The sequence below is a fragment of the Astatotilapia calliptera genome, chromosome 18, assembly GCF_964374335.1.
Source record: "Astatotilapia calliptera chromosome 18, fAstCal68.1, whole genome shotgun sequence".
Taxonomy (NCBI): domain Eukaryota; kingdom Metazoa; phylum Chordata; class Actinopteri; order Cichliformes; family Cichlidae; genus Astatotilapia; species Astatotilapia calliptera.
The window spans coordinates 13,453,516-13,480,612 of NC_137439.1; the positions used below are offsets into that span (position 1 = coordinate 13,453,516).

The 27,097-nt window shown below is 39.1% G+C and overlaps 1 protein-coding gene and 1 long non-coding RNA gene across 2 annotated transcripts in view; both read left to right on the plus strand.

Annotated features, from left to right (window-relative positions):
• Positions 1-2,698: 2,698 nt before the first annotated feature.
• LOC145421664 (uncharacterized) lies at positions 2,699-3,958 on the plus strand. The gene is made up of 2 exons (XR_013903018.1): positions 2,699-2,837; positions 3,867-3,958. It is a non-coding gene; the product is annotated as an uncharacterized LOC145421664 (long non-coding RNA).
• A 1,233-nt stretch (positions 3,959-5,191) lies between these two features.
• prkci (protein kinase C, iota) overlaps positions 5,192-27,097 on the plus strand; it is a 45,119-nt gene continuing 23,213 nt past the window's right edge. The window contains exons 1-7 of the mRNA XM_026149056.2: positions 5,192-5,532; positions 19,223-19,344; positions 22,026-22,115; positions 24,328-24,378; positions 25,676-25,761; positions 26,309-26,446; positions 26,536-26,590. Coding sequence (XP_026004841.2) covers positions 5,450-5,532; positions 19,223-19,344; positions 22,026-22,115; positions 24,328-24,378; positions 25,676-25,761; positions 26,309-26,446; positions 26,536-26,590 — 625 coding nt within the window. The 5' untranslated portion in view covers positions 5,192-5,449. The remainder of the gene's footprint in view (positions 5,533-19,222; positions 19,345-22,025; positions 22,116-24,327; positions 24,379-25,675; positions 25,762-26,308; positions 26,447-26,535; positions 26,591-27,097) is intronic.

Below are 27,097 nucleotides of genomic sequence, written 5' to 3' on the forward strand. Positions count from 1 at the left end.
CGGATTTCGACGGAACAGATCAACAGCAATAGCATTCCGGCTGGATAACCGCTGCTCATCTACCATCACAATGAACACCGGTGTACCACAAGGCTGTGTGATGAGCCCTTTCCTCTACTCCCTCTTCACCCACGACTGCAGACCTGCTGATGGTTCCAACACCATCATTAAGTTTGCAGATGACACCACGGTGATTGGCCTCATCAGTGACAACGATGAGGCCGCCTACAGGGAGGAGGTGGATCGTCTGGCTGAGTGGTGCGACAGAAACAACCTGCTGCTTAACACCGAGAAGACCAAGGAGCTCATCGTGGACTACAGGAGGAATGCTGACCCACATCCACCCATCCACATTAAGGGGACGGCTGTGGAGCGTGTGAGCAGCTTCAAGTTCCTGGGAGTCCACATCTCCGAGGATCTCACCTGGACGACCAACTGCTCCAAGCTGGTCAAGAAGGCTCACCAGCGCCTCTTCTTCTTGAGGACTCTGAGGAAGAACCACCTGTCCTCAGACATCCTGGTGAACTTCTATCGCTGCACCATCGAGAGCATCCTGACCAACTGTATAACAGTCTGGTACGGGAACTGCTCTGCCTCGGACCGGAAGGCGTTGCAGAGGGTCGTGAAAACTGCCCAGCGCATCGCCGGAGCACCACTTCCTGCCATAAAAGACATCTACAGGAAGCGGTGTCTGAAAAGGGCTGGGAAAATCATCAAAGACCCCAGTCACCCATCACATGGACTCTTCACCCTCCTGCCCTCTGGGAGGCGCCACAGGAGCCTCCGGACTAAGACCACCAGGTACCGGAACAGCTTCTTCCCCACAGCTGTCAGACTCCTGAACTCTGCCTCCTGACATCTGACCCACGTTAACTCATGGACTGAACATACACACACCCACAATGGACAACTGTACCCTCAAACACAATAATAACATGGAGTGAACCACCACTCACAACCACTAGCACTTTATATAGCCTCTGTAGAAACTATCTACACCCTCACTTATCTTAACTGCACTAATGTATAGCTCTGTGTAAATAATCATTCTGTACATTCAATAATCTTTAATCCTACAACTGTTTATAACTTGCATAGTTCCCATTTCTGTATAGCTGTATATCCCAGATTCTGTAAAGTTATTTATTTCATTTCATATTCTGTATAGTTTTTCATATTTATATCCTGTTCATATCCTGTACATTGCTTGTACTCACTACAGCCTGTACATACTTATAGTTATAGAATATTCACAACATACTTCATACCGTGTACATTATAACATACCATAATAGACCCATTTCTGTAATATACTCACATATCTATATTATTGCTAATATATATTGTAATATATCTATATCACTAAAGCACTTCTGGATGGATGCAAACTGCATTTCGTTGCCCTGTACCTGTGCATGTGCAATGACAATAAAGTTGAATTCTATTCTATTCTATTCTATTCTATTAAAGCAGGATTGAAGACATTTCATCAGCAACACATCATAATAAATATACTATAGGGGTATTCATTGATTTAAGAAAAGCTTTTGACACTCTGCAACACTCCATCTTGATTTCTAAGTTAAGAACTTATGGTGTGAGAGGAATAGTATTGAACTGGTTAAGCAGCTATTTAGATAATAGGTTTCAGTATGTGCAGTGTTTAGGCAATTCATCTGATAGAATGAAAATAGAATGTGGGGTCCCTCAAGGTTCTGTTTTAGGACCAAAACTTTTTAATTTATATATAAATGACATTTGCGATGTGTCAAAAAGGTTGAATTTTGTTTTGTTTGCAGACGATACAAATTGTTATTGTTCCAGAGAGAACTTGAAAGAATTGGCTAAAATTATGGTTATTGAAATGAAAAAAATTAAAAAATGGTTTGATGTAAATGAGTTTTCACTGAATTTGGAAAAAACTAAGTTTATGATATTCGGAAACTGTGTAAAGGAGGAAGAGATAGTATTATCTATAGAGGGAGTATTAATTGAAAGAGTGACAGAATTCCGTTTTCTGGGTGTAATAGTGGATGACAAGTTAACATGGAAATCACATATTGAACATGTTAAAAGAAAGTTGGCTAAAAGTATTTATATCCTGGGTAATGTTAGATATATATTAGATTACAAGGCAATGCGAATATTATATTTTTCATTATTTCTACCCTATCTGAGCTATTGTGTTGAAGTATGGGGGAATACATACGTGACTAATATGAAACCATTATACTTATTACAGAAGAGAGCGCTTCGAATTATGCATAATGTTAAATATAGAGAACACACTAATAATTTGTTTATAAAATCGAAATTGTTAAAACTAGACGATATAGTGAAATTACAGACTTTAACTATTATGTTTAGGGCGAAAAATAAAACACTACCTCTTAAGTTACAAAGTTTATTTGTATTGTGTTCAGAAAATGGGGACAGCAGAAGGAAGTTTTATTTTAAGCACCGCTTTGCTTGAACCACACAAAGGCAAATGTGTCCAACAGTCATAGGCATAAGAAACTGGAATTCTCTCAGTGATCATCTTAAGTGTTGTATAAATGTTTCTCAATTTAAAATCTGCTACAAGAATAAAATGATAAACCGATATGAAGAAGTTGAAAAGAATAGAATTTAATTGCAGAAAAATGATCCTTTTAGTTTGATTTTTAGTGGTATTGCTCATTGTTGAGTATATTGTTCTGTTTGCTTTGTTTTGTTTTATTATGTGCAGAAAATTGTCATAGTGTAATTTTGGTTGCCTACTTGTATTATCACAGATAGGGGGCAGGTATCAATAAGAATTTATTCTTCTTCCTGCTCCTTTTCATGCATGGAAACCAGTGTTGGTCAAGTTACTTGAAAAAAGTAATCAGTAACTAATTACTGATTACTCCCCCAAAAAAGTAATCCCGTTACTTTACTGATTACTTATTTTCAAAAGTAATTAATTACTTAGTTACTTAGTTACTTTTTAAAAACACGATTTACAACATGAAGAGGTGATAAAGTGATAGATCTTTCAGCCCAATTCTACTTTTTCTACATAATCCATCATACAAAATGTAATCAAATGGAAAAGTCTCTTTTTTAAACTTGTTTTATCAGTTTTAATCTTTTAACTTTATGCATCAAGCAAAACATTTAATTATATGCAACATTCTCTGACTTGAATAAATTAGTTTAACATTTAAACCTATTTTCTACACATTCCAGCACATAAAATAAAATATTTTTTGTGTTTTTACTCACTCTTTCAAACAGATGCAAGTAAAACACAGCAGAAAATAAATAAAGTCAAAGACTCAGCGGTCCTTTTGCTCTATTTTCACCTGTAAAGCAGGAGCAGGGTAGGCGGAGGGTTACCCTGGTGCAGGTGTGCTGCGGTCAGTTGAAGAATCCGCGCGAGTGTCTCTGTGAGTTTCCCGTCACGTCGTAGCTACTCGGTGCTTGATCGGAAGTTTAGGGTTTTTTTTCGCTGTAAAAAGAAGTTTTCTTCCCACGCACGATGGACGCTAATGTTTTTGTCACTTTTTATGGAATCAAACTCAAAGTAAGGTCAGTACTTCCACACTTTAAACGCTGCACGCTCATACTCTCTCCCGCACTCGATATATTATCCATTGTTGATCTGCACACAGCTGCTGTCACCAACGTCGCACTTGCTTACGTCACTGTCATGAGACATTCTCGCAAAAAAAATCACGGTTTTAGTAACGCAGTAACGCAGCGTTCCTACGGGAAAGTAACGGTAATCTAATTACTGATTTTGCAATAGTAATCCCTTACTTTACTCGTTACTTGAAAAAAGTAATCAGATTACAGTAACGCGTTACAAGTAACGCGTTACTGCCCATCTCTGATGGAAACAGTGTTACTTTAATTGAAAGGAAGGTTGTGTATGGGAATGCATTACTGCTGTACCATGTGTGAAACAAAAAAATAAAATAAAATAAAATAAAAATATCCACTATTCTTCTGCACATCCACAAACCATCTCAGCCTTAGCTCTTTGACTTTGTCTCCAGACTGCTCGACCTGAGCCGTCCCTCTGATGTACTCCTTTCTAGTCCTGTCACTCCCAGTGAAAAGCTTAAAATCTTCATCTCTGCATCCTGTCTTTGTCAGTGCTACAATCTTCAAACCAGACATCATAGCAGTTCTCTCGTTCACATTGCAAACCCTTCCTTCTGTCACAAATCAACCCTGACACTCGATGTTCCTCTGCTCTCCAGAACATACCTCCACCTCTCCAAGCTCTCTTCCACCTGCTCCCTACTCTCACTACAGATCACAAACACATTTCACAGAAACTACCATCAACCTGTCATCAGCATCAACCTAATCCCTGATGCAGGCCTTGTCAGGCCTGATAGGCGAGCAAAACTAGTGAACTCAAAAGCAAAACCAAGAGAGACCGTCCTAAACTTTTTTCATAAAGACTTATTTCACACAAAAAGGAATTCAGACAATAGAAGACTTGTCTAGAACTCTGGGGAAATGCACAGGTCTGATGAGGCACAGCCAGGTGGTCCTACTGGCTGAGGAGCGAGAAATCCAGAACCGGATCTTGACAACCCTAACCTTGAACTCATCTGTCACACTGCATACCTCATACATGCCCTTATACGTAGATTATGAGGAACAACTTTGAAAGAAAATACAAAAAAACAAAACAAAACCCAACCATCCCCCCAATAATTGTACTCAGTCTGTTTGTAAATATAGTAAACATCTAAGTTGAATTAAAAAGAATATTCTATATTTAAAAGAAGACAAAGCATTTCACGTTATTTTAACCCCCACCCCTTCCTTTTATCACAGCAGCTAACTCGTTTCTAAAATTAGATTTTTATCTTTTTTTAGTACATGTTTTTGTCACCGGTCAATTTTGTTGTTCTTTCCAAACCAATGCGCTTGAATGCGCGACATGTCTCGAGGGTCTTTCCTTTCCGAGCTTAAATGTTTGAACACGAATGCAGCACTTACCTACATAAAAGGCCTGAGTTGGTACAGGCCAGTGATGCCAAAAGTTATATTTGACGTTTCAGAGTTTTTGACAGTATCCCACTGGTTTGTTATACTCGATAAATAATAAATCAATGTGAAATTGTGTTTTTTTGTGTTTTAACAAGACACAATTCAGGATGGAACGAATATACCAAGTTGTACACTGCCCCTGTTACATTCCGATAATGGACTGGCCCGTGGTTAGGCCTTTGCAGTGGGGAGTTGTTTGACGGACCCCGCAAGTTTTTCTATACTTTACCTGTTATTTTTGTTTGTCTAAAGAAGGGCAAATACTCAGCTTTTGGCATCACTTGCTTCGTTATTCATTTGGTTTGTCGACGGACCGTAAAGATTAACAGTTTAGGGCGTGGTACCGGGCCAAAGTAGGAAACAAGGTAGATAGGAAGGACGATATCGTTGAGTCGGACTGTCCACGGCTGAGCTTATGATGCCGACGTTGCGGGATAGCACCATGTCCCACCCCGGCGAGAATTCCCACCAAGTCCGGGTGAAAGCTTACTACAAAGGGTAAGAAATAACCATGTATTTTAGTATTTAATATATCCAATTGGGAATAACTTACTAGCACCAGTTGGAAAGACGGCTAGTAAGCTGGCTAACACTAGCTCAGTCAGCTAACGGCTGGCTAATGTTGGGAACCACCGGGTTTCGGTAAACTTGGGCAGGCGGACAGGTGACACTGTCCAGGCGCTCCGCCTGCGAAAAGTCAGTCTCGGTGGTATCTGAGAAATTTTTCAGCTACACGGCGAAATTGTCATGTGGTTTAAATTAGTTAAATCTGTCTCAGCATGAAAGCTTTGGAGCTAGTCTCTCAGCAGCGGGCTAACAGTTGCTATCTAAGTTGATAAGGATTTGGCGTCTTGTTATTGATCGTCTTTACATTTATTTTGTCCTATCTCTGGCAGCACAACATGTCCTAAAATACCGCTTTTGTGTCACTTCGGGAGGCACAATGTGATAGCAGGAAATCCTAATAATTGTTGAGCTTTCACAATAACTGAGGAGCTTTGAAAATCCAAATTAAGTAGTGATGTTCATGCCTTTTCAGTTAGACAATGTAATGTAGACCTATTATTTTCAGCCTCTGTTATCCAGTACTTACGTGATATTAGTTACAACAACGAAACCATGTACCACTTTTATATGCAGATATGATGAGCTCATTATAAATAAAAGTAATTAAATCTAAAGATTTGTTTTTTATTTTGTTTCAAAAAATTATCAAGCTGTAATCAGGTTATAACTGTGTCACATACAGTAAAGGACACATGAGCTGGCAGTGGGAAATCTTTTGGTTTACAATTCTGCTTCCTCAAAAACAGCAGCAACCATCATAAATGTTTCTGACTAGTTTAGGAGCAGTTTATCAACTTTTGATGTTCACACTGTAGCCAGAACTGTAATATCAGGGTTTTGCCTGGCTCAAAAAGGGGTAAAGAGACTGTGTTATTGAACTTTCCAGCATTTTGTTTCTATTTGTGGCCACTTGCTGAACAAAAATCAATTTTAAGCTTAGTGCAAAGATGCTGTTTGAACGTATTCTTATCACAGTTTCTGTGATTTTCCTTTGTGGAATGTCAGAAGCTCTCTGATAGGCGCCAACGTGTTTTCTATAGAGGAAAACCCTGGATAATCTAATATTTACATAAAGGAAAGCCTAAACCAAGTCAGTTAGCAAACAGACTTCAGCACAAGACCTGAACAATAGACATCTATGTATTGTCCATTAATGTATGACATATCCAGGTGGACGGCATTGTCTTTGAGTTTCTGTCATGCTAAATAAGCATTTCGTTTCACAGTTGATTGTCATGATAGAAATAATTGATTACTCGGTTGTTTCAATTATACTTTGCCTCTGTTTGATGGAGTCAAGAGATTAGAGATCAGTCAAGACTTGAAAAGCGTGTAGTGCAAGTCATCTCAGCCATACCCGTGTGACACACCTCAGTACCTCTGTGATGTGTGTTGATTATTGGGTGGCATCTCGCAGAGAGAGGCATGTGAAATATTTCTGACGCGACGGCTGAGGAATCTCAGCTATGCTGCCAAAGAGAGATTGCAGTGTAATGGTCTCATGATTCTGCTATCGGGATGCATTAAGCCAGGATGCCATCTGAGTTGTTTTCTTTCGCTGCAGAAGTTAAGACTGAAAGATGTTAGAGCTAGTAATGCACCAAATCAATATAGTAGATTAGGCAGTAGTGTCATGTCGAAGCTGTTTACCGACTGTTTTTATAAGGCCACAACAACACATCTTTATACACCTTATTGTATGAATCATCGCACAGTGTGACATATGGACTTTGAGAACGGCAATACTTCCTGTGACAAAAGACCAGAGATGGGGAATGGAGCTTTTTGTAGAGCATAAATTTTCAACATTTTCCCCTGTGGACTTAAACACCATGTAACTTGGAAAATTTTCATAATATGAAGATAAAATTTTAAATGATGTCATTTAATATGTTCACATTATTGTTTAAAGAGAATCAAAAGAACAGCTTCTTCTGAGGGAGTGAGGTGGGAGGCACTGATTTTATTTTGTTTTTTTAACTTCAGATCACCCTCTTGGGTTTTGGGCATTGTGACTTGCATTTTCCCGTAAATTCGTGACATTGGTACTGACACAATTCCATTAATTCTGACTGAACCGATTGCAGCTAATTAATCCGAAATGAAAATAGACGGTGGCAGTGTGGCTGCTTGAAAACAAGAGCCTCTTTCATGTGACATAAAAGCGTTAAGACTTAGCAGGTTGTTCAAACACTACAACAGCTGATTTCACAGATTAATTCCATATCCGGTGCTAAAATCATTATATCTGAAGTCATATGCTATAAAACGCCCACCTCCGTGACTTTATCAATGAGCTTACTCTCTTATCTGCTCTTAGTGTGGGGTGTTTTCTGGGTCTTTTCTTCACTGTTTGCATGTTTGCTGTCAGTCAGTGCCAGCAGCAGATTGGTGTCAGCCTGTAGCAGTCACCAACGCGTCTTTATTTTTCTCTCATTCGGGCTGCAAACGCACTGACCGTATGACCAGCAACTGATGGCGATGCTTTTATTTTATAGTCTGTTTCTTACGGTGGCAGAGGGTCCCAGGGGCTCAGCTGGATGAGTGGGCACTTGTTTTAGAGGGTTTTTTTACTGCTCTCCCGTATGATAGAAGAGTCAGACAAAAAGACATACACAATTGAGTATGGAGAGATCCGGGGAAAAGTGACTCCTAACAGGGGGATATGTGCATGTGTGGTGTAGACCAAGATAAATCATGAACCCAGGATTCCCCAGCATAACATAACATAGCATAACAGGTCTAGTTGCTGTAAAAATAAGCTAAAGTTCCTACTGTTGAAGGTACCTTCAACAGGAGTTAAAAATAGTTGCCTTTCAGGTGAGATGGTTTGGGGATGTCCTATTTGATGTGGCCCATTACATTCTGGAGTTTCTCTCAGCTGATTCAAGAACATCTCAGTGTACCTGCAGAAGAATGCGAGGGCTGACTATGGAAAGATGGCTTTCAATCTTTTCAGTAGGCTTTAAATGCCACGGCACAGGTAAACACCTTATTAAAACACTTTAAATGTTTGAAAGCTATAGATAAAGAAAGCACTAAAAATGCATAAATTATGCAGAAACGGTTTACAAATTCTAACAAAACAGTGTCTTTATATCGCTATAAATAATTAAAAGTGGTCCTTAGTGTGGTAATGGACCTCTTTAAAACATGACTTGGCAGGAGATTTTTCTGTGTTTTTAGCTTTTAACCTAGTGCTTGTCTATTTCTTTTTTTTTTCTCTAGATTTTTTTTTTTTTCTTGTTTGTGCTGGGTTTGGAGGGCAGCCATCTGATGTTTTCCTCTTTGCTCTTGTTTTAATGATTCAGCTTATCTTGGTTGTGTATTGAAGCACAAATTTAACATTATTTTTGCTTGCCTTTCTGTAAGAAAAAACATAACCCATAGCTTAAAATGTTTAAACCTTGTATAGTTTTAGCTTGTCTTCTTAACAAAAACCTCAGTTTTTTTAAATTCACTGCACTATTTTGCCAGGAAAATTGTTTGTGCAGATTTGCCGACACAAACTAACACAAGGTTTCCTGTGTGCCAGATTAACTTCAGGATTCCTGTGTAAGGCATGTTGTTTGGCAGGAAACTAGGATTACACAGGCCTGATGGAGCAGTGGAGTTATTTTCCTCTTTTGAAAGGATTTGCTCTTCTTTGTCAAAGACTCTGCCATCTGCATCCCTGCTCGAAGGCCCGGCTTTGTTAAAAATATGGCAAGCAGTTCTTCCCTTTTCTCGTTATTTTTGGTCTGAAAGCCCCTCAAGAACTCAACTGCCGAGCCACCCACCTAAATGCCCATCTATCTACCAGAATGCTCCTCCACTGTATCTGATTCTCAGATAAATGTGTGCGATTCCTGCATTGTAAGGTCTATGTTGTGTGTAGCTATGGCTCATGTGTTGCATATAGGTGTTAAGCGTAATCTTGTCTCTGAGATCAGCAGGAGTGTGTTTGGCTGCTGTTGTTTTATTGCACAGAGTGACACTCCCTGTTTAGCTCTGCAGGTGAGCTATGTTGCCTGGAGACCACAGCATCCTGCGGTCAACACCAGCAAAGGCCAGACCTGACTGGGAGGAATCAGGGAATTATTTGTTTGTTTTGGAGGTGGGGGGCTGTTTTGGTAAAAATTTTGCATGGCTTCATTACACGACCTGTCTTTTCTTTAGTGCGTATGTGAGCTTTATGTTGGAGATTAGCATCTGTCTGTGTTTTCATGAAAAGCTTTGCTGTGCGTGTGTATGTGGGTCATGTAAACTTGGATGTGGTAGCGCCGAGTGTGAGATGAATGGTTCTAGGGTCTGTGGCAGCCCTCATAGGACCCTTCTCCTCGACCCTCCTCCATGCTTGATCGCTCATCAGTGATGAATAACTTCATGCTGGGCAGTTGGGACTGCAGTCCTAATCACAGCTATCACCCCCTCCTCCTCCTCCTCCTCCTCCTCCTCCCTTAATTTAGCCGTGCCGTAGAACAGGGCACAGGAATGCCAGACTCGTGTGGAATGCTGTTTCCTCCTTGTTCCTCACGAGCGACGAGCTCCTAGTTGCTCATAACACAAATCTTCCACCACTCAAAGGAATCCTATAGCACAGCTTCTTTTTGAGACGGGTCACTAAATTTCTACTTTACTTCTTTACTGTGTTATTTGTCTCGTAACATGTATTTCACACAAATGGAGTAAATGTTTTGAACCAGACTGACCTACTCTCTAATGTCTGTTAATGGGGTGGGGTCTTTGAAGAGCCACTATTCCCGTAAACATGATAAATTAGCATATACTTAAGGAAAAGAGTCTGAAATGCCAGACATAACAGAAGTCTATGCATTTTTATTTTGCCCATTCATTGAACAAAACCTGTTTGGCAGGTATCAGAATATTTTTACACCCACGAAAAAAGGGTGTAATTTGGCAAAAGGATGTGCTGTGGCCGTTTTTATGTGTAAAATCACTCAGAGAAGTGGAAACTACAGAGTGTCTTTTGTTTTAGTCTTACACAGTGCACAAACAAACCACAAGAACAGCAGTGTGGTTATTATAATTAACTGAAACTAAACTAAAGATTGAAATGGTGTGAGACTCCATTTTACTTAACTTAAATAAAAATAAAAAAACAAAACTGCAGCTGAAACGTGTTGTGCTAACAGAACTAAAATAAATAAATGAGAATTACTCTGCCAAGGCAGCTCACTCATTGGGCAGTATTTAATTTTAAGGGAATGGCATTGTATTTTTTTGTATATATTCTTGTTTTTTGTTCTTTTTAAACTTAAGAAATTTGGGGTGTAGTAAAAATGCCACATTTTGGGACAATTTGAATAAAGTCAGATGTGAAATTAGTCAGCGATCAGTGATATCGGAAGTCAAATGTGACTAATTGTGTGATATTTAGAATCCCATATAACAATATAATTTGCTAATTGCCAATACAAACAAAAGCAGTAATTCTAAGCTTAGTTTTAAAGATAAAATACAATTGATGAAAACTTGAACTGAGTTTCTCTTGAAGAGGTCAGAGGTCCAAAGTAACATAACAATTAGAATCCCCATATACCATTCCCTTTGTGGCTGTATGTTGTCAATAGAAACAATGGCAGTTAGGTATGTAGATTAAAAAAAAAAAAAAAAATCTATATAGCATTATTATCACTTTGGCCTTCAGATCACTGTTGACCTTAAAGAGAGGTCAGAGGTCAAATCTGTAAATCTTTTTACAGTACGTGCTATATGTTGATGATGAACACCACACTCATGAGAATCATAGTTATAAGGCTTTTTGTCACTTTTCGTCCAATAAATCATTAAGTTGACGTTGAAGACTAGATGTAAGCTAAATTTTAATGGATTGTTAACATGACCCTACTAGGGCTGCCACGATTAGTCGACTAGTCACGATTATGTCGACTATTAAAATCGTCGACGACTAATTTAATAGTCGACGCATCGTTTGAAGCTTTGTAAGATCACAAAGGACGCAGGAATGAGTAGTAGGATTTAAGAGTGTAATAACGGACTGAAACAGAAGATGGCAGCACTGCATGTACAAGGATGCCAGCTGCCGTTAAACCCCGAAGAAGAAGAAGCTGTGTCCCAGAATTCATAGCGCAGCCCAGCGCAGTTGTCGACAATGGCGGCAGCTAGTTAGTTTTAACTTTACTCTTATTATTCTTTCTGGGTCACAAAATAAACGTTTAACATATTTTCAGGCTTGAATGTAGCTGTGTAAACCTCAAATATCTGCTCAGTTTATCAGGACACCACATATTTTCAAAAGCGCTCCGACGTTTTCGGAGACGTCTGTTACCCACTAGCTCGTTAGCTAGGCGGGGGCAAGGCTAACTAGAGCCGTGAGAACACCGGACTCCCGGCAAATCGTTTTCAAACCCACCGCCGTCTTTCGCTAGTCAGGTTAAACATATATATAAGTCACTTAGATAACTTAAAAATGTTATTGTTTGGCTTTCTTTAGTATTTTATTTGTTCCTGAGTAAATCGGTTTGGCTGAGATTAAAGTTATAGTTTTTGCACAGCTAAAACTGTCAAGCAGACAGCTGATTATCAGAAGTGTGAGACGCTGGAGAATATACTCCGGTGTCCTGTTATATTTTAGAAAGCAAGGAGTTTATTAAACTTCACCGAAACAATCTGCAAATTTCATTAAAAATTAATAAACTACCATCTTGTCTTTATTTTTAGTTAGCACAAACACTTCAAGCTGTAAGCTAATGATAGTTATATAAGACCAGATGCTGCTGGTGCAATAAGCTGTACGCTGTACGTCCAATGGATGATGATCTGATTAGTCGACTAATCGCAAAAATAATCGGTGACTAGTCAACTATCAAAATAATCGTTTGTGGCAGCCCTAGACCCTACTCTACACCCCACAGACAGAGTGAAACACGCAAACACTACTAAAAACACTACCTCCTCTGTGGAAGCAATAGTAGTAATAAAAAGTAAAAGTAAAACTGCTTTATTTTTAATCCTTTGTCAGTATGGTCAAACTGAAAAGCCTGAGGGGGCTTTGGTGTTTTATTTTATCACTCTGGCGTGTCTTTTATGTTACTTAGTCATCTGTCTCCACAAAGTGAAATGTTTGTAGTGTAATATCTGTTCTGGACATCTGAAATGTCATTCTTGAAAAATGCCACCTGTATTACAATAATTAAACTAATAAAGACAAAACTGAATATTTTAAATTGTGGAAACTAAACTGAAACCATCATAGGTTTCTTTATTTATGTTACACATAAAAAGTAATAATGTACCTAACTGACCAGTTTTAGCTTTTAATCTTCTTGTAGTGCTTTGCTCTGACATCAGGACAGATGGGAAAATTACTAATGCAGTTAACTCCACAGCAAAGTTAAAACTTAAAACTGTTAGTTAACATGTGAAGGTTTCTGTTATGAATTTGCTGAATTACTTACAAGTGAAGAATCCTAATCAAAAGAAGCAGCACGTCAGTCATCAAACAGCTGCCTGCTTGGTGGCCTTGAAAAACAACCTCTTTCAATTAAGTTCAGCACAGTCATTATTGGTTTGGAACAATCAATAGTTTTTCAATTAAAGTTAGACTTAATGAGGACAAAAAGGGAAAATGACCAAAAGTGTTTAATAGATTTTCAAAAAAAATGCTGTAAATTTTCTGTCGACCGTCTTGTGAATTGAGTGATTGTAAGTGTCATCTTGGCTCATTGTGTCAAGTGTGAAAACACATTACCTTTGTGCTTCCTTACTTTCAGTCCTGGTGAGATTAAAAAAGAGAAACCATTCAATAACAGTCATGTTCCTTATCCACAAGTCTTTTGGTTTTCTTTAGTTCATTATTTAACTGATATTTAACTGTTTATGTGAGAAATTACCTTAAATGTTGGAAATGTCTAAACTCTGAGAATCCAAGGTGAGGTCTTTTTAATTTGTTGCATCATATTTTTAAAACAAAGAATTCTGTAATGTGAGAAGTAACAGGGTTTTCCTGCATCTTTAAAATAAAAACCTTTGAAACGGAAAAAAAGTATTTCTAGCAGGACTTGTTTTTATATTAAAAACAAGTAACAGAAACATGATATATTGGTATTGGCATTTATAATGACTGAAAAATGATGGTTAATAAGAAAAGACAGGAGAAACATCCTTCAATCATGTTATGAGTGTTGATTGAGTGTTGCATTATCCACCAAAGGCCACTCTGCAACTTCACTCTTGGCAACACGTTTGGAACGCAACAAACACAACAACCAGCGGAGCAGAGTTGTGCTGATTGAAGTCAAGTAATCCAAGAGTTGCTGTGACTATGAAGCACGATTATTCTTAGGCTGTCATGTTATCTTGTTAGGGACTCATAAATAACTACACATAACACGTGCAAGGGAAATTTGTTTGTTTTGTGTATTGTGTCTGCGGAAGTGGCTTCAGAAGATGGGTACACTGGGGATGGACATGATCAGCAATAATACTCAGGTAGACTGTGGTGTCAAATAGTCCTTTCCCACTAGTACCTACTTGTCTCGACTCAATGCGGCTTCACTCAACTCTGTTTCGGTCATAGAACCTAATGTGTGTGGATTTGTTGTAGCACACGGCGGAAAGTCCTGTGATATCATTTGTATGCGGCATGAATGCCACAATAATGGAGGACATCAAGGCGACGGTATACCTGGTGCCCGTTGAGTGGCGTTTTGTCAGACTTGGGGACTGCTGTGTGGGTTTTTGTTTTTTTTTGTTTTTTTTAATGCTTAAATTTTTTTTTTTTAGAAATGGCTACTCTAAATGGCTTTAGAGTAGCCATTTCTCTTAATGCCAGGTTTAAAACATGGTGGATTTGATTCTCATGACTCTTTGAGTTATGCCACTGACTAGCCAATTGGTGGCATGTACTCTCTTGAAATCACATTTTTGAATAGTCTCAGATCACTTGGAACCCTGGCCAGGTACTACCACATAATGGAAACCCCTAAAAACTGAGTCGAACTGTTCCGAGCTGATCCGACTAGGTACTAGTGGCAAAGGGCTATTAAGCAATGCCCAAAGTGTGCCAAAAAAATATCCTCCACACCATTACACCACCATCTGAACCATTGATAAAAGGCAAGCTGGATCCCTGTTTTCATGTTGTTTTGAGAGTCACCAGACTCTGTTTTTCTGTTGTCAAATTTTGGTGATTCTTTGTGAATTTCATCCTCAGTTTCCTGTTTTTAGCTGATAGGAGTGGCACATGATGTGGTCTTCTGCTGCTAAAGCCAATCTTCTTTGAGATTTGACATGTTGTGCATTAAGAGATGCTCTTTTGCATACCTTCGTTGCAGAAGACATATCTGAATGTCAGTTACTTGAGTTGTTTCTGTTGCCTTTCTTATAGCCTATAAGCAGTGTGGTGATCCGCCTCTATCATCAACAATACATTTTCACCAAGACAACTGCTGCTCAATGGATAGTTTGTTTCTGAGATTATTCTTGACAAACCCTGGAGATGGTTGTTTGGGAATACCCCAGTAGATTTCAGTAGGTTTCTGAAAGACTTGAACTGAACAACCATGCCACATTCAGCGTTGCTTAAACACCTTTCTTTCCCATTCTAATACTCAGTTTGAACTTCAGTGGCATGTCTAGATGCAGTCCATGTGACTGGCTGATTAGTTATTCACATTAACAATCATTGAAACAGGTGTACCTAATGAGGTGGCCAGTGAGTCTATTTTTGATCACTGTGTTCTACTTCTTTCCTGTATCAGCTGCAGTCTTTAGCTGAGCTCGTATCTGTGTTAATGAGGAAGTTGTTTGAAACACTGGAGATTTGGCTAAACTTTAACTACAGCATAGCCGCACAGTATTTAATGAACACCCTCAGCTCCGGTCCAGTCACACGTGACTCAGTTAGTCACTCACTGGCATCAAAACGGCGCTTGGATCATGTACAGTCATGGTGTTGGAATTGTAGTGCGTGTGTGTGTTCATATACTCTTGAACCTTTGATGTTATCAGGGTTTTAGTAGGAAGTGGAGCTGCCATGCTGGTCCTGGAGGAGAGATCAGACTTGAGGAGTGCTGTTTCCAGTCTTTTTCTCCTCCCCCTCCTCTCACTGGTAATGATTAACACCAGCAGGATGGAGGAAGAGGGTGAGAAAATAGAGAGCGGAAGGGAAGGAGAAGAAGGCATCAGACTGTCTCTTGACGTCAGCATATTATTGCTTTATTCATTCTTGATGTGTGGTTTCGCAGACAGTTTAATACCTGCTGTGCGGAAGCTGTGCGCTGACGAATCATTTCAGATCCTCCTGTTAATGTCTTTCACCAGCTTATTGGTATTAATTATGTTTGTTCCCTTTTGAGGACTGAACCTGCATTGACCCCACACACCTCAGTCCGTCCTTGAACTTGTGTAGTAGCTGCCTTTAAAAGACTGGGATTTTATAATTGTGATAAAATGCTTTCAAGTTGATGAAAATCTGGAACCAGCTGGGATGAAGGCTGTAAAGGGAGTAAGAGGGCTTTGTCCCCGGCTGGAGGTGGGGAGTGCATTTACACATCACGACCTTTTTCCTTGTTTTTGCCCATTCCCTCTTCTCTCTTATTCCTGATCCTGCTCCAGTAGCCGCCTGAGATCAGATCTCTTGTCGCCTGCAGACCTGTAAAAGCTTGTGTTTTACATCTCTACCCCCATCTTATTGTGTAGTAAACACAGACAGCAGGTAACGTCTATCCTGGCGCTAACATGAAATTATGAGTGGAGTGCTGACTGCTTCCATGGGGATAACTGCTCAGCAGTTCTTATGTTTTTTTTAAATTTAACAGGTACAACACCATGCAGTGTTAAAGAGTAAAATCCTGCATTTTAGCCAAATTGTTCATTTAAGCAGGTAGAAAAATCTAAACAACCATCCAACACCTACATCCCTTTAATGACTAATTTTCCAAATGTGATGTGCCTGAATGGGACCACACAGTCCCCTCTAGTGGTGACACTTGTGCAAATAACGGGACAGTCTTTTGTCTAACAAATTCATTTAAAGGAAGTGGGAAAAGGCCGTCCTATACCATGTGTATAGTGCTTTGCCCCTGAGTCGTTTCCCCTCTCTCCTCTCTTACATTGTGACTAATCCTGTAAGGACATTTTCCAGTTTACTTTTTTGTGCTAATTGGTTTGTTTTTAATTTGTCACCCATTTAAAAAAATCTTATCTTTGCATCTATCTGTTTCTGCCTACTTTTTAGGGTAACTCCCCCTTTACCCCTAACTAGATGGGGCTCATAAAACTACAAAAAAACAAAAACAAAGCTGGTGTTCAGCAATGGCAAAATATTTTTGCTTTTCAGGGATTTTCAGTGTTGCAATGATGAACAACAGATGATGAACCTGTGTGCCGGGGCAGCTATGGGGTGGCAGTCATATCGAGTGATCTAGATGGATGTTTTAAGCCTCCTTGAGATGTCTGGAGATGTTTGAGCTTTAAGAGAGGCGTGGAAACTCATCTATGTATATGAAAGAGGGTGCAAAAAAAAACAAGAGCTTTGTAGCCAAAAATGCAAAAGAATAATTGTTTTATGCTATTTATATTGTTTTCATAATCATTAGAAGCCCAAATCGTCTGTCCATCCTTCCAGGGTTACAGGAGAGCTGGAAGCAAGAAGCAGAGTTACTCTCTGGACAGGTTCCCAGTACATTAAAGGCCAAATTAGCATCATACATGAGATGAAGGTTTGATCAGTGAGGTCTAGCATTGTCAGAAGTTATATTTGTTCTTGACTGAGCTTCCCTGCTTTTCCATAAAGGGACTGCAGTGGTGGACAGTGAGCCCTAAACCACAGCGGTCACGGTCCAAGAACAGCCACTATCAGCTGTGCCATTTTGTTTGAGTGTGCAGCTGTCTCGCTCAGTCCATGGCAGGCTTTCTCGCTCTTGTTTTTGCTCTTTCTCACACCCACAGTCATGCTGTACAGATGAATGCACACACAAATGTGACAGACTGTGACTCACAGTGTTTAAAAAGAAAAAAGAAAAAAAAAGTGCTCTCTCACCTCTTTTCTCCCCATCATAAGTCTGACATTCTCCAGAGTTTTTGTTTGACGACATAAGCGAGAGCGGGGGACAGATTGGAGGAGTAGAGTGTTTAACAAATCTTTATGAGTAATGACTAGTGCTGATACAATCACTTATCATTTGATTAGCCAGTTATTAAATAAAAATGTCAAACTTTTCTCCTTTCACACTCTCAAATCTTTCAGGGTTTCTTACATTTCAATTGAGTATTACTGTATTTTAGATTACTGGCCAGACAAAACGTCATCTTGAACCTTGGGGAGTTTATGATAGACATTTTTTGTTCTGCATTGTGATATTTAAAGGACTGAAAAGTTTGTACAAACAGTAATCAGCAGATTATGTAATAATAACAATACATTTTCTTCAGCAGCCTTAGTAACAATATTTGATGTCTGTGAAGTGGATCATAATATTGTATCCATGTTGCAGAGAATGGATCTATGCATGTACTGATATTCAGATTTGAAACGCTAGTCATTCAGATTTGTTGACTAAGGAGGCCATTTGTATGTTTGTGGAAATTAACAAGAGGTATATAATGACATATAATAAGCAATAAATAGTGTCTGCACTCGGTTTGCACCCACAACTTTTTTTCCTCTCTGCTTATGAAACTTGTTTCTTAAACAATACAGAACAGTGCAGAACAGTGTACTGTGCTGGTTATGGATGGATATAGATAAGATTACATTGCATGTTTTCAGCATCACTGTCTGTACAAAGTAGCAACGTAATGATTCTCTACATTAAATCATACATTGTTTTCCAGATATATTTAGTATCCAGATGGATGAGTTATAGTTTTATGAAGGGGGCAGATGTCGTGTAGGCTGTAGACATGCTTTCTAATACTGTAAGTTTAGGCATTTTAACATGTGAGTCTATGGTGATTGGCTCACATTTGGAATCACCCTCATATGGCCTTTAGAAGTACTACAGCTTTTGGCTTATCATTTTCTTTATTCGCTTTTAACTCCAGAGGTTCTCGGCTGTATAAAATATGGGCCCAACTTCTGGGTCTGAAATTTGAAGGCATCTGAGAAGTACCTTAGACCTGCATTCTTTTTGATGACCACCAGGGGGCGATAGCTATAATTGCAAAAAGAACTTGAAAGCTTCACTTCTCTAAATATGTTCCTGATATTTTATGGTGTAAATTTTTATTCTAAGCATCAGAGATGATTATCCAGGACATACTCATTGGCTATCAAAGACATTAACTACTGAGAGTGCAGTACAGTCAGCTCTGCCCTTTGTTGGTCGCAGCCACTTTCAAAAGATGAGGATAGTAGATATGGAGATGCCAGTCTTGGGGTTTCAGTATAGGACTTCAGAAACCAATGTATGATGGTCACATCACACCCCTAAAAGTGATATGTTGTAGCTGTATTTGTTTTTATTTATTTGGCCTTGGTCTAAATAGTTAATACTGAAATTAATCTAGTTGAATGACTTTTATTGGCTGTGAATGCGTCTAATAGAAAATGTTAGAGTGGCAGGAAAGTCAAATATTGACTCTGTGGTTGGTATTGATCCAGTATGTCTGATTGTTTCAAGTTAAATAATATACTTGTTTTTCTTTCCTGCAGGGACATCATGATCACACATTTTGAACCGTCCATCTCGTACGAAGGCTTGTATGGGGAGGTGAAGGACATGTGCTCCATGGACAACGACCAGCTCTTCACGATGAAGTGGATTGATGAGGAAGGTACGTTTCTAATCAGACTGCTGCCTCCACCTTAAGGTGAACAGCCATCAAAGCTGGGGCTTTTTCACAAATTAACTTATGGAAAAACAACCATTATAGAAATATGATTTAGGAGCCACGGGTTGAATTTGGCAGCATATGATGAGCGCAGGCTCACATCAGCACATATGTCATTACCACTGCATTCCATTACCATTGCATACGTCTTGTCAGTCCAGATGTATGCAGGCTGATTCAGTCCTTTGTCAGCGGGTTATTTGGCAGAAGTCATTGTGTCATAGGAAAGATGGAGATGGAACCATCAGATCATTCCACTCAGGAGAAGGTCGGCCTGCTCAAACTCATTAGACTCAGATCAGCTCCCACTGATAGCCACCCACGTAAAGTCGCTGGAGTCATTAGTCTGTGCGAGGCAGAAAAGCTGCTTGATGTTGTTACTACGTACTCTGTGCTTGCTGTCTCTCCTCCTGCCCCAAAGTGCACACCATGAACTCAGGTCATCGTCGCTATAATTACAGAATAGACCTGGAGTTTGTCTGTATGTCTGCCTGCTGCTGATGTGTGTTTTTAAAAATACTCCACTTCGGACACTCAGTTTGCCTATAAACAAAATATAGTACTGAATTAGTTTAAGTCTTTAATCCATAAAAACGACATCTAACAACCTTCCCTTGTACCCTTAATTTCAAAACTCAGTGAATTACTTTCAGAAAGTTTAATATGGCCATGGCACTTTATACTCAATGGTTACGATAGTCTTTTTCACCATTGTACGTGAAAAACTTGCGATACATCGTGTATATTGGATATATCACCCAGACCTACCTGAAATATGATAAAAACGTCTCAGTTCAGAAAAGAACGCCAAGGGTTGCTCCTAGTGGGCTTCAGAAGTTAAGGTGACTTCTGTATGTAGGTGGCTTTTCTTGTAAACACAAAAATGGCTTCTTAACAATTACACTTAAACCAGTAGGCTGATCTTGAGATAAAGAGTTGAGAGCCAGCAACCTGAATAAATCATTTTGGGCTTTGGGAAATTGTGTTTATAACAAATGACTCATTTGTCAATCCAGTGAAGCAGTAATGAAAATATTTTAATTGCAGCCATAAATATCAAGGGCGCTCCTTACATACACTGTACAAGACATGCTTGAATAAGCTTAAACAATTAAATCTTTCAATATCACAAAGCATTTTAATACGTCACCTTTTTGTCCATGAACTTGAAAAGCAGAAAATTCTTCACTATGTTTTAAAGCCCAGATTAGTTGAAATTTTCAGGAAACATGATAAACCTGATGAACCCATTAAAAAAAACAACAACCCCATAATAAACCTGATAAACAAAGCGTAACTTCTGTCCTCTTCCTGAAACCAAAACTTTGTCTGTACTGATTAAACCAGACTGTCACGTTTACCTTTGACACAATAGTTGCTGCAGTCCACCCACTAATTCAACATCCACCTCCAGCAGTTTGTATCATTTTAAATTTGCACAATGTGTCATAGTTTCCATTCCTGTGCTATTTATACTATCAGCATTTAAAAAAAAAAAAAAAAAAAATTTTTTATGGTGATCGGTCGGGTCGAGCGGTAAGAGCAGAATTGAGCGTCGCCTTGCCCAGCCTCCTCACGAGTGACCCTGGACTTTTCCTGTAAATGATGAGGAAGTAATTAGATCTGTGTTTGAGTGGCATTTTAATTATTGATCACTGCACAAATAGGCATGTACAATTAAAAATAAAAATGTTCGAAATGGCATCATCGACGTCTGCTCACACCCACACACTTTCAGTGTTTACTTAAAAGTTCATGTGTTGCGTTTTGTATCACACCTACGATTAGAGTGAATTTTTTTGTATTTTAAATGTCAAACTGCCCCGCTGTTTCGTTCACCTTTAACTCTTACAGCCTTTTGCACCGTTTACTGGAAATACAGTTTACCTACCTCTTAATTGTCCTTTGCAGCTGCTTCCCTTGTTGTTCTATGTAAAAAAATTAGCATCCACTTTGTGGATTTTCCTACGGCCACATCTTAAATGCCGTGGTTTCCTTTTTATATTTCTAAGCAGGCTTTAATATTTGCATCTAGAAAATGAAATGCTGATATTTTTGAAAGAACAAAGGAGAGGGGGCGTTCAGACACACCTATTAACTAATTAAATTCCAGTAACAATTTTGGCTTCCACTAATTATTAAAACAAGATCATTGTGATGAGACAAATGTGCTAATTTTTGCCCCTTCATAAACATTTTTGTCTCTTAATAAAACACCAGATTTACTCCCTGCCAGACTATAGCAGGGTTATTTTGTAAAATTAGAAAAAGAAATCCACTTAAATGTGCAAAATCTACAAAAACCTTTTTGATGGCTTGGGAGATTGAGATTGGCTTTATGTGTCTCTGTGTTTCTAATCTCTATTGCTAGTATCTATTCTAGAAACATAGGAAAAAAAGGTGTACATTATGTACTCTACACCATAATTTTTATTTTTCTTTCTTTCTAAAGAGGAAGCTCATTGAAACTTAATAAATGTTGTTTTTCTTTCTGCAAGTAGTTTTACTGCAAAGGAAGTAAAAATATTCTATTGTCCTCCCACGTGTGATTACTCCCAGTAACTTTGGTTTCTTGTGTTCATGTAAATGTGGTGAATGACATCTGGTCTCTCCTCCGCTGCTAGGTGACCCCTGCACTGTATCGTCGCAACTGGAACTGGAGGAAGCTCTGCGTCTCTATGAACTCAACAAAGACTCGGAGCTCATTATCCATGGTGAGCCTTTCTGCTTTTCACACAAGTCCTTTTTTTCTCTTTTTTCGGCTACATCTACACTTTCAGCGCGTGTTCCTGTATGCTGCTGTTAGAAATATGTTAATTCAGACCAGTTCTGTAATAACTCTAAGAAAAGCCTGTTATTGTTGACTCTTTGCTTTCCCAGTGGTCTACTCACCTCCCTGTTGGGCTTTTTTATAACAAGCCAAACTGGCAGCATTACTGTTTGTTCCATTTCTGGTCATTAAGCTACAGTAGAACAGCCCTCAGGCCTGGATCGTGGCTGACAGCCAGTACCAACACAGACTGCCACAGTTTGACTTATTAGTAGTTAATGTCCTCCTTCATAATCAGGCTCTCCTGCTTTTACAGAGTGAAAAGCGTCAGTCCTTAATGTTGTTTTTAGTTTATAATTACAAGCACTTTAGGCACAAGACAACAGAATTAGAACAGAATTACCTTTTTTTATTGTGAGCCTGTGTTCACTGCAATAATAGATCCTAATATATTTAGATTTTTTTCTTGTCAGAATGAAAAACATTTCCTTGCTTTACTCACTTATCTGCAAGCAATATCATTTTTTTTTCCTTTTTAGCATTTCAGAGTTTTTAACGATTTAGATATAAAAACATCAAAATAGACCATGGGACGTGAAAGACACTGACAAAGTGATTTTGCACAATAAGTTACTGTGTAATATTCGTTTGCCAAAGATCTAGTACACACTATCCGGTCCATATCAAGTTATGTTGTCTTTGGATATGAATTCACAGAAACCTCCCACGTTTTTACAAAAAAGCCTTGCAAACATCTTCTGACAAGCAGCAGTGTTCATTATTTGTTAATTTTCAGTGTTGGAGTTTGAGATTCTTTCCTATTTTCGAGCTGGGTGGGGTGATCTTCGAAGAGCCAGCCACCCACCACATCGGCCGATGTGATCTATTTGCTGATAGATTGGCATTTGTAACAACCAGTAAAAGGAAAATTAAAGTAAAAGGTAAAAATGAGACAGAAGAAACGGCCGTCAACCATGTTATGAGTATTGATGTTGTGTAGTTTGCGATCTCCACCTTCCCTGTTGGAAACAACCAGCATGCAAGCAGAGTTGGGTGGAGCGTAAATGAGTAATCGATGACTTGTTGTGATAATAAAATAACATTAATTTTAAAGTGTATGATCCTATTTTCTATTTTAAGGACTTTTAAATAACAACACGTAACAAATGTTAGAAAAATCTGTTTAGTGCATCTCTGAGGAAAAAATCTATGTGTCTGCAATAAAAATCCCATATCAAACAGGCTGTAGTCATGGCTACAACACATTTCTATGAGAACTATTATTTTTTGCAGCACATAATAAAGAAAAAGAAATCATATAGTTTGTCCAGCAGAGCATGCCTGACTGCAGACAGTGTTTGACAGTAAAGTGATAATGTTAATTAAATTTACTAGTGCAACTGCAATGCTTAAAACCGACATAACAAAAAGTCAACCTAAACATCTGTCCGGTGGCTTGTAGTTTTCTTTCTTTCTTTCTTTTCTTTTTGCTTTTTATGCATCAGTAATCATGTACATTTCTGCTTATGTCTGATCACAGATGGCTAAATAATGCATACAACAAAAAGGCATCCAAACATATGTTTAATGTGCCGCTGAACTGTGAAACAGCATTACTTCTGCTGCTGACGACTGTTTATGGGCCCCGCAGCTAGTTTACCATCTAAGCTTAATCTGTTTGACATAGACACAACCTCATGAGTCCAGGCTGAGGGGCGATGGTTGTATATGTGGGTAGATTTGATTGGCAGGCTGTGTGTGTTTCAGTATAAAACCTGGGGCTGTGGATAATGTAAAGATTTAATATAATCAGAGGTGGCGGGTCAAGAGTGCAGCAGATTCAAGTGTGATGACTGAAAGAGGATGAGTGACACATGAAGGGGGATGTTTAGGAGAGGAACTGAGGGCTTCGTGAGGGGCCACCAGGTCTGCTTGTTAACGAGCTCTTTGGCTGTAGCCCACGCCTCGTAACTCGAGCGGTCTCTGCTGTCGACTTTGATAAAAATTGTCTTTTCCCAGTTTGTGTAGTATCATACACAAATACACATCATACACACCTGAAAAGAAGTTTTCCTTTTGCTACAGGTTCACCGTGACAATGATAGAAATGTCTGACTTTAAGACTGTCTAAAGTTAGTCATCCTTTTTCTTTCCAGTGTTCCCCTGTGTACCAGAGAAACCTGGCATGCCTTGTCCGGGAGAAGACAGTGAGTTGAACCTTTTCTTTCTTTATTTTTACCTCATTTTTAGCAGCTGAACAATCCATGCAGGATTGATAGATTTGAAATACAAGTTAAATGCATTAACTTGTATTTCAAATCTATCACACACCAAGGAAACCTTAAAACGGCACAGTGGTGTAATGGAGACTGTTCAATGTCTGGGTCCAAGTAAGGACGCTTAACGAGTCTGTGCAGAGAAACAGAAGTTTGTAAAAGCATAGAAACGAAGTACAGTTGCAGAAAATAAATTATCATTTGAATATGATGTGTGCACAAATTGTCTCCTGAGGACAGGAAGTCATGTTTGAGTAACCTCGGTGTACAGTGAAAGGCCTGTAGGTTTATCCAAGTGAAAATACAGCACAACAGTTACATAACTGAAAATTAAAAGCAATACATGCGTGCAGGAGATGGGATGTCCTTACTGTATGAAGATACTTTCAGCCAAAGCAGAATGATCCCTGTGGTGGTTTGATTTAGATTTTATACCGGATGCCATAACCCTCCGATATATACAAGCTTGGGCTCAGCACAAGGAGAAAGCTTATGACCTCTAAGGCTGGGTTTGTGTCTCCTTCCAGTCTGCTTTGCATGTAAGGCAAATGGGTTAACTGCTACACCACAGAGCCACTCTGTTTTTCTATAATTTAGAAAAACATCCACCTCCATTACAAACAATGTGATTCAATGGCTGCCTATGAAGCTGTGAGACAGTGTCAGGCTCACACTACATGATATTTTTGTCTGTTACCATGGTCACTGTGTGAGATTAGGTGATTATACACTCATAAAATCCTTTTCATCACCAAGAGACATGACAGACTACATCCTCTCATAGGTGTAGTCCTACCGCAGAACGTGCCATAATGAGGCTCTGCCACTTTTTTCCAGAGTGAAGAAGTGGAATAATCACACTGAATAATGTGGTTCAAATTCACTGAAGTTTATTTCATGCAGGAGAGCCAGTAAAGACACATTGATGGTTAAAAGTCATAAGAGATGCCAATTGATTCACAGCTTTGACTTGACATGCAAGAAATGAATTCAATGTTTTTACCTTTTTAAAAATCAAAGAGAGAGTATCGAACCACATTTATAAACTTTAACTCAAACAGTTTTAGCACTTTTCAACAAACAAGATTACACAGAAAATCCACAAAACGTTGCAGAAAGTGTTGTGATGGTGGTGTTTCAAATATGGTTGTGAATTTAGAAAGTTTACATTTTTGTCCGATCACACGTGTGAAGCTGGATGCCTTTTTTTTCTCCCCTCCCTCCACAGAGTCGATATATCGCCGTGGAGCTCGACGCTGGAGAAAGCTTTACTATGCCAGCGGTCACGCCTTTCAGGCCAAACGCTTCAACAGGGTGAGACGTAATGAATTGTGTAGTTCTCTGCACTGCTATGCGTATTTTTAAGTGGTTTTTTTTGTTTTTGATCATCTAACGTGCTTTAATTCAACAGCAGTTCACCAGTAACAATCGAAATACATACTGTTTAGAGGAGCTTTCATGTGGTTGCTGGTAGGTAGCATAACAACAGCAGTGACTCCAGACATGCTTGCAAACGTATGGGACGGGTTGGACTATCATATGGACGTGTGCCGAGTGTCCAGAGGGGGGCACATTGAGCACAACCATGTATTTTAAAATTACTGCAATCTTCCATGTAATTGTGTCATTCTTTTTGATACATCCTTTATTTCCCTTCTGTTTTGTACATTAGTGTCTAAATATTGCAGTGGCTTAATGGAAGTTTTAAACCTCAGTGATTTTAAAGTAGTAAGGGGGTTGATTCTAGACGAGCAGACTCGTTCATGTTTCAGAAGTCATTGTTGTCTCTGTGCCACTCTTTGGATTATTCTGTGTACTTGATTATGATAATGATTTTTGCTCCTCTCGCCCACCCGAGCAGCGAGCCCACTGCGCCATCTGTACAGACCGAATCTGGGGTCTGGGAAGACAAGGCTACAAATGCATCAACTGCAAGCTGCTGGTTCACAAGAAGTGCCATAAACTGGCGACAGTAGAGTGCGGCAGACCGATGATCCATGTGAGATCTGTTACCATCAATTAATCAAATACACACTGAATGTTTGTCTCTGTGCTGATTGTACTTTAATGATGGATGTTATTCTGTAGGATCCAATGATGCCCAGCACACAGCCGAGTCAGCTAGACCCACATGAACAGCCAGGTAACACACACATTTAAATCATTTCAAGTTTTAAAGCACAGTTTTCTCTGTTAATTTACATAATATAGTCTGTGAAATTAGCCTCAGAGGCTCAGTTATGTAAGACGGCTCCACAGTGCGTTCGTGCGTTATCACTGATGACTGACGCCATCACCGCTGGGCATTGGGCAGGTTAAGTTGGGTTATGTTAGGTTGCGCCTGTTAGAGTAGCACTATCCACCCAACTCGGTTATGAGTGGAGATGCAATATGAAACTATAAATGTTATAATGTGATCATGTTAATTTAATGCATCAATGGTAGGGCTCTGCAATTAACCGAAATTTAATTTCGGCTCCAGCTGCGACTTGCAGTAATTTTGAAAATAAGACTGCTGAGATAAAACAATTTTTCTTTAGATTTTTTTTTTTTTTTTAAAGCAGTACCACCCCCAACCACCCGAACACACACATGCACGAACATGCACCCACGCACAGGCTGTATTAGCTCAGGTAGAGACTAGGTTTGA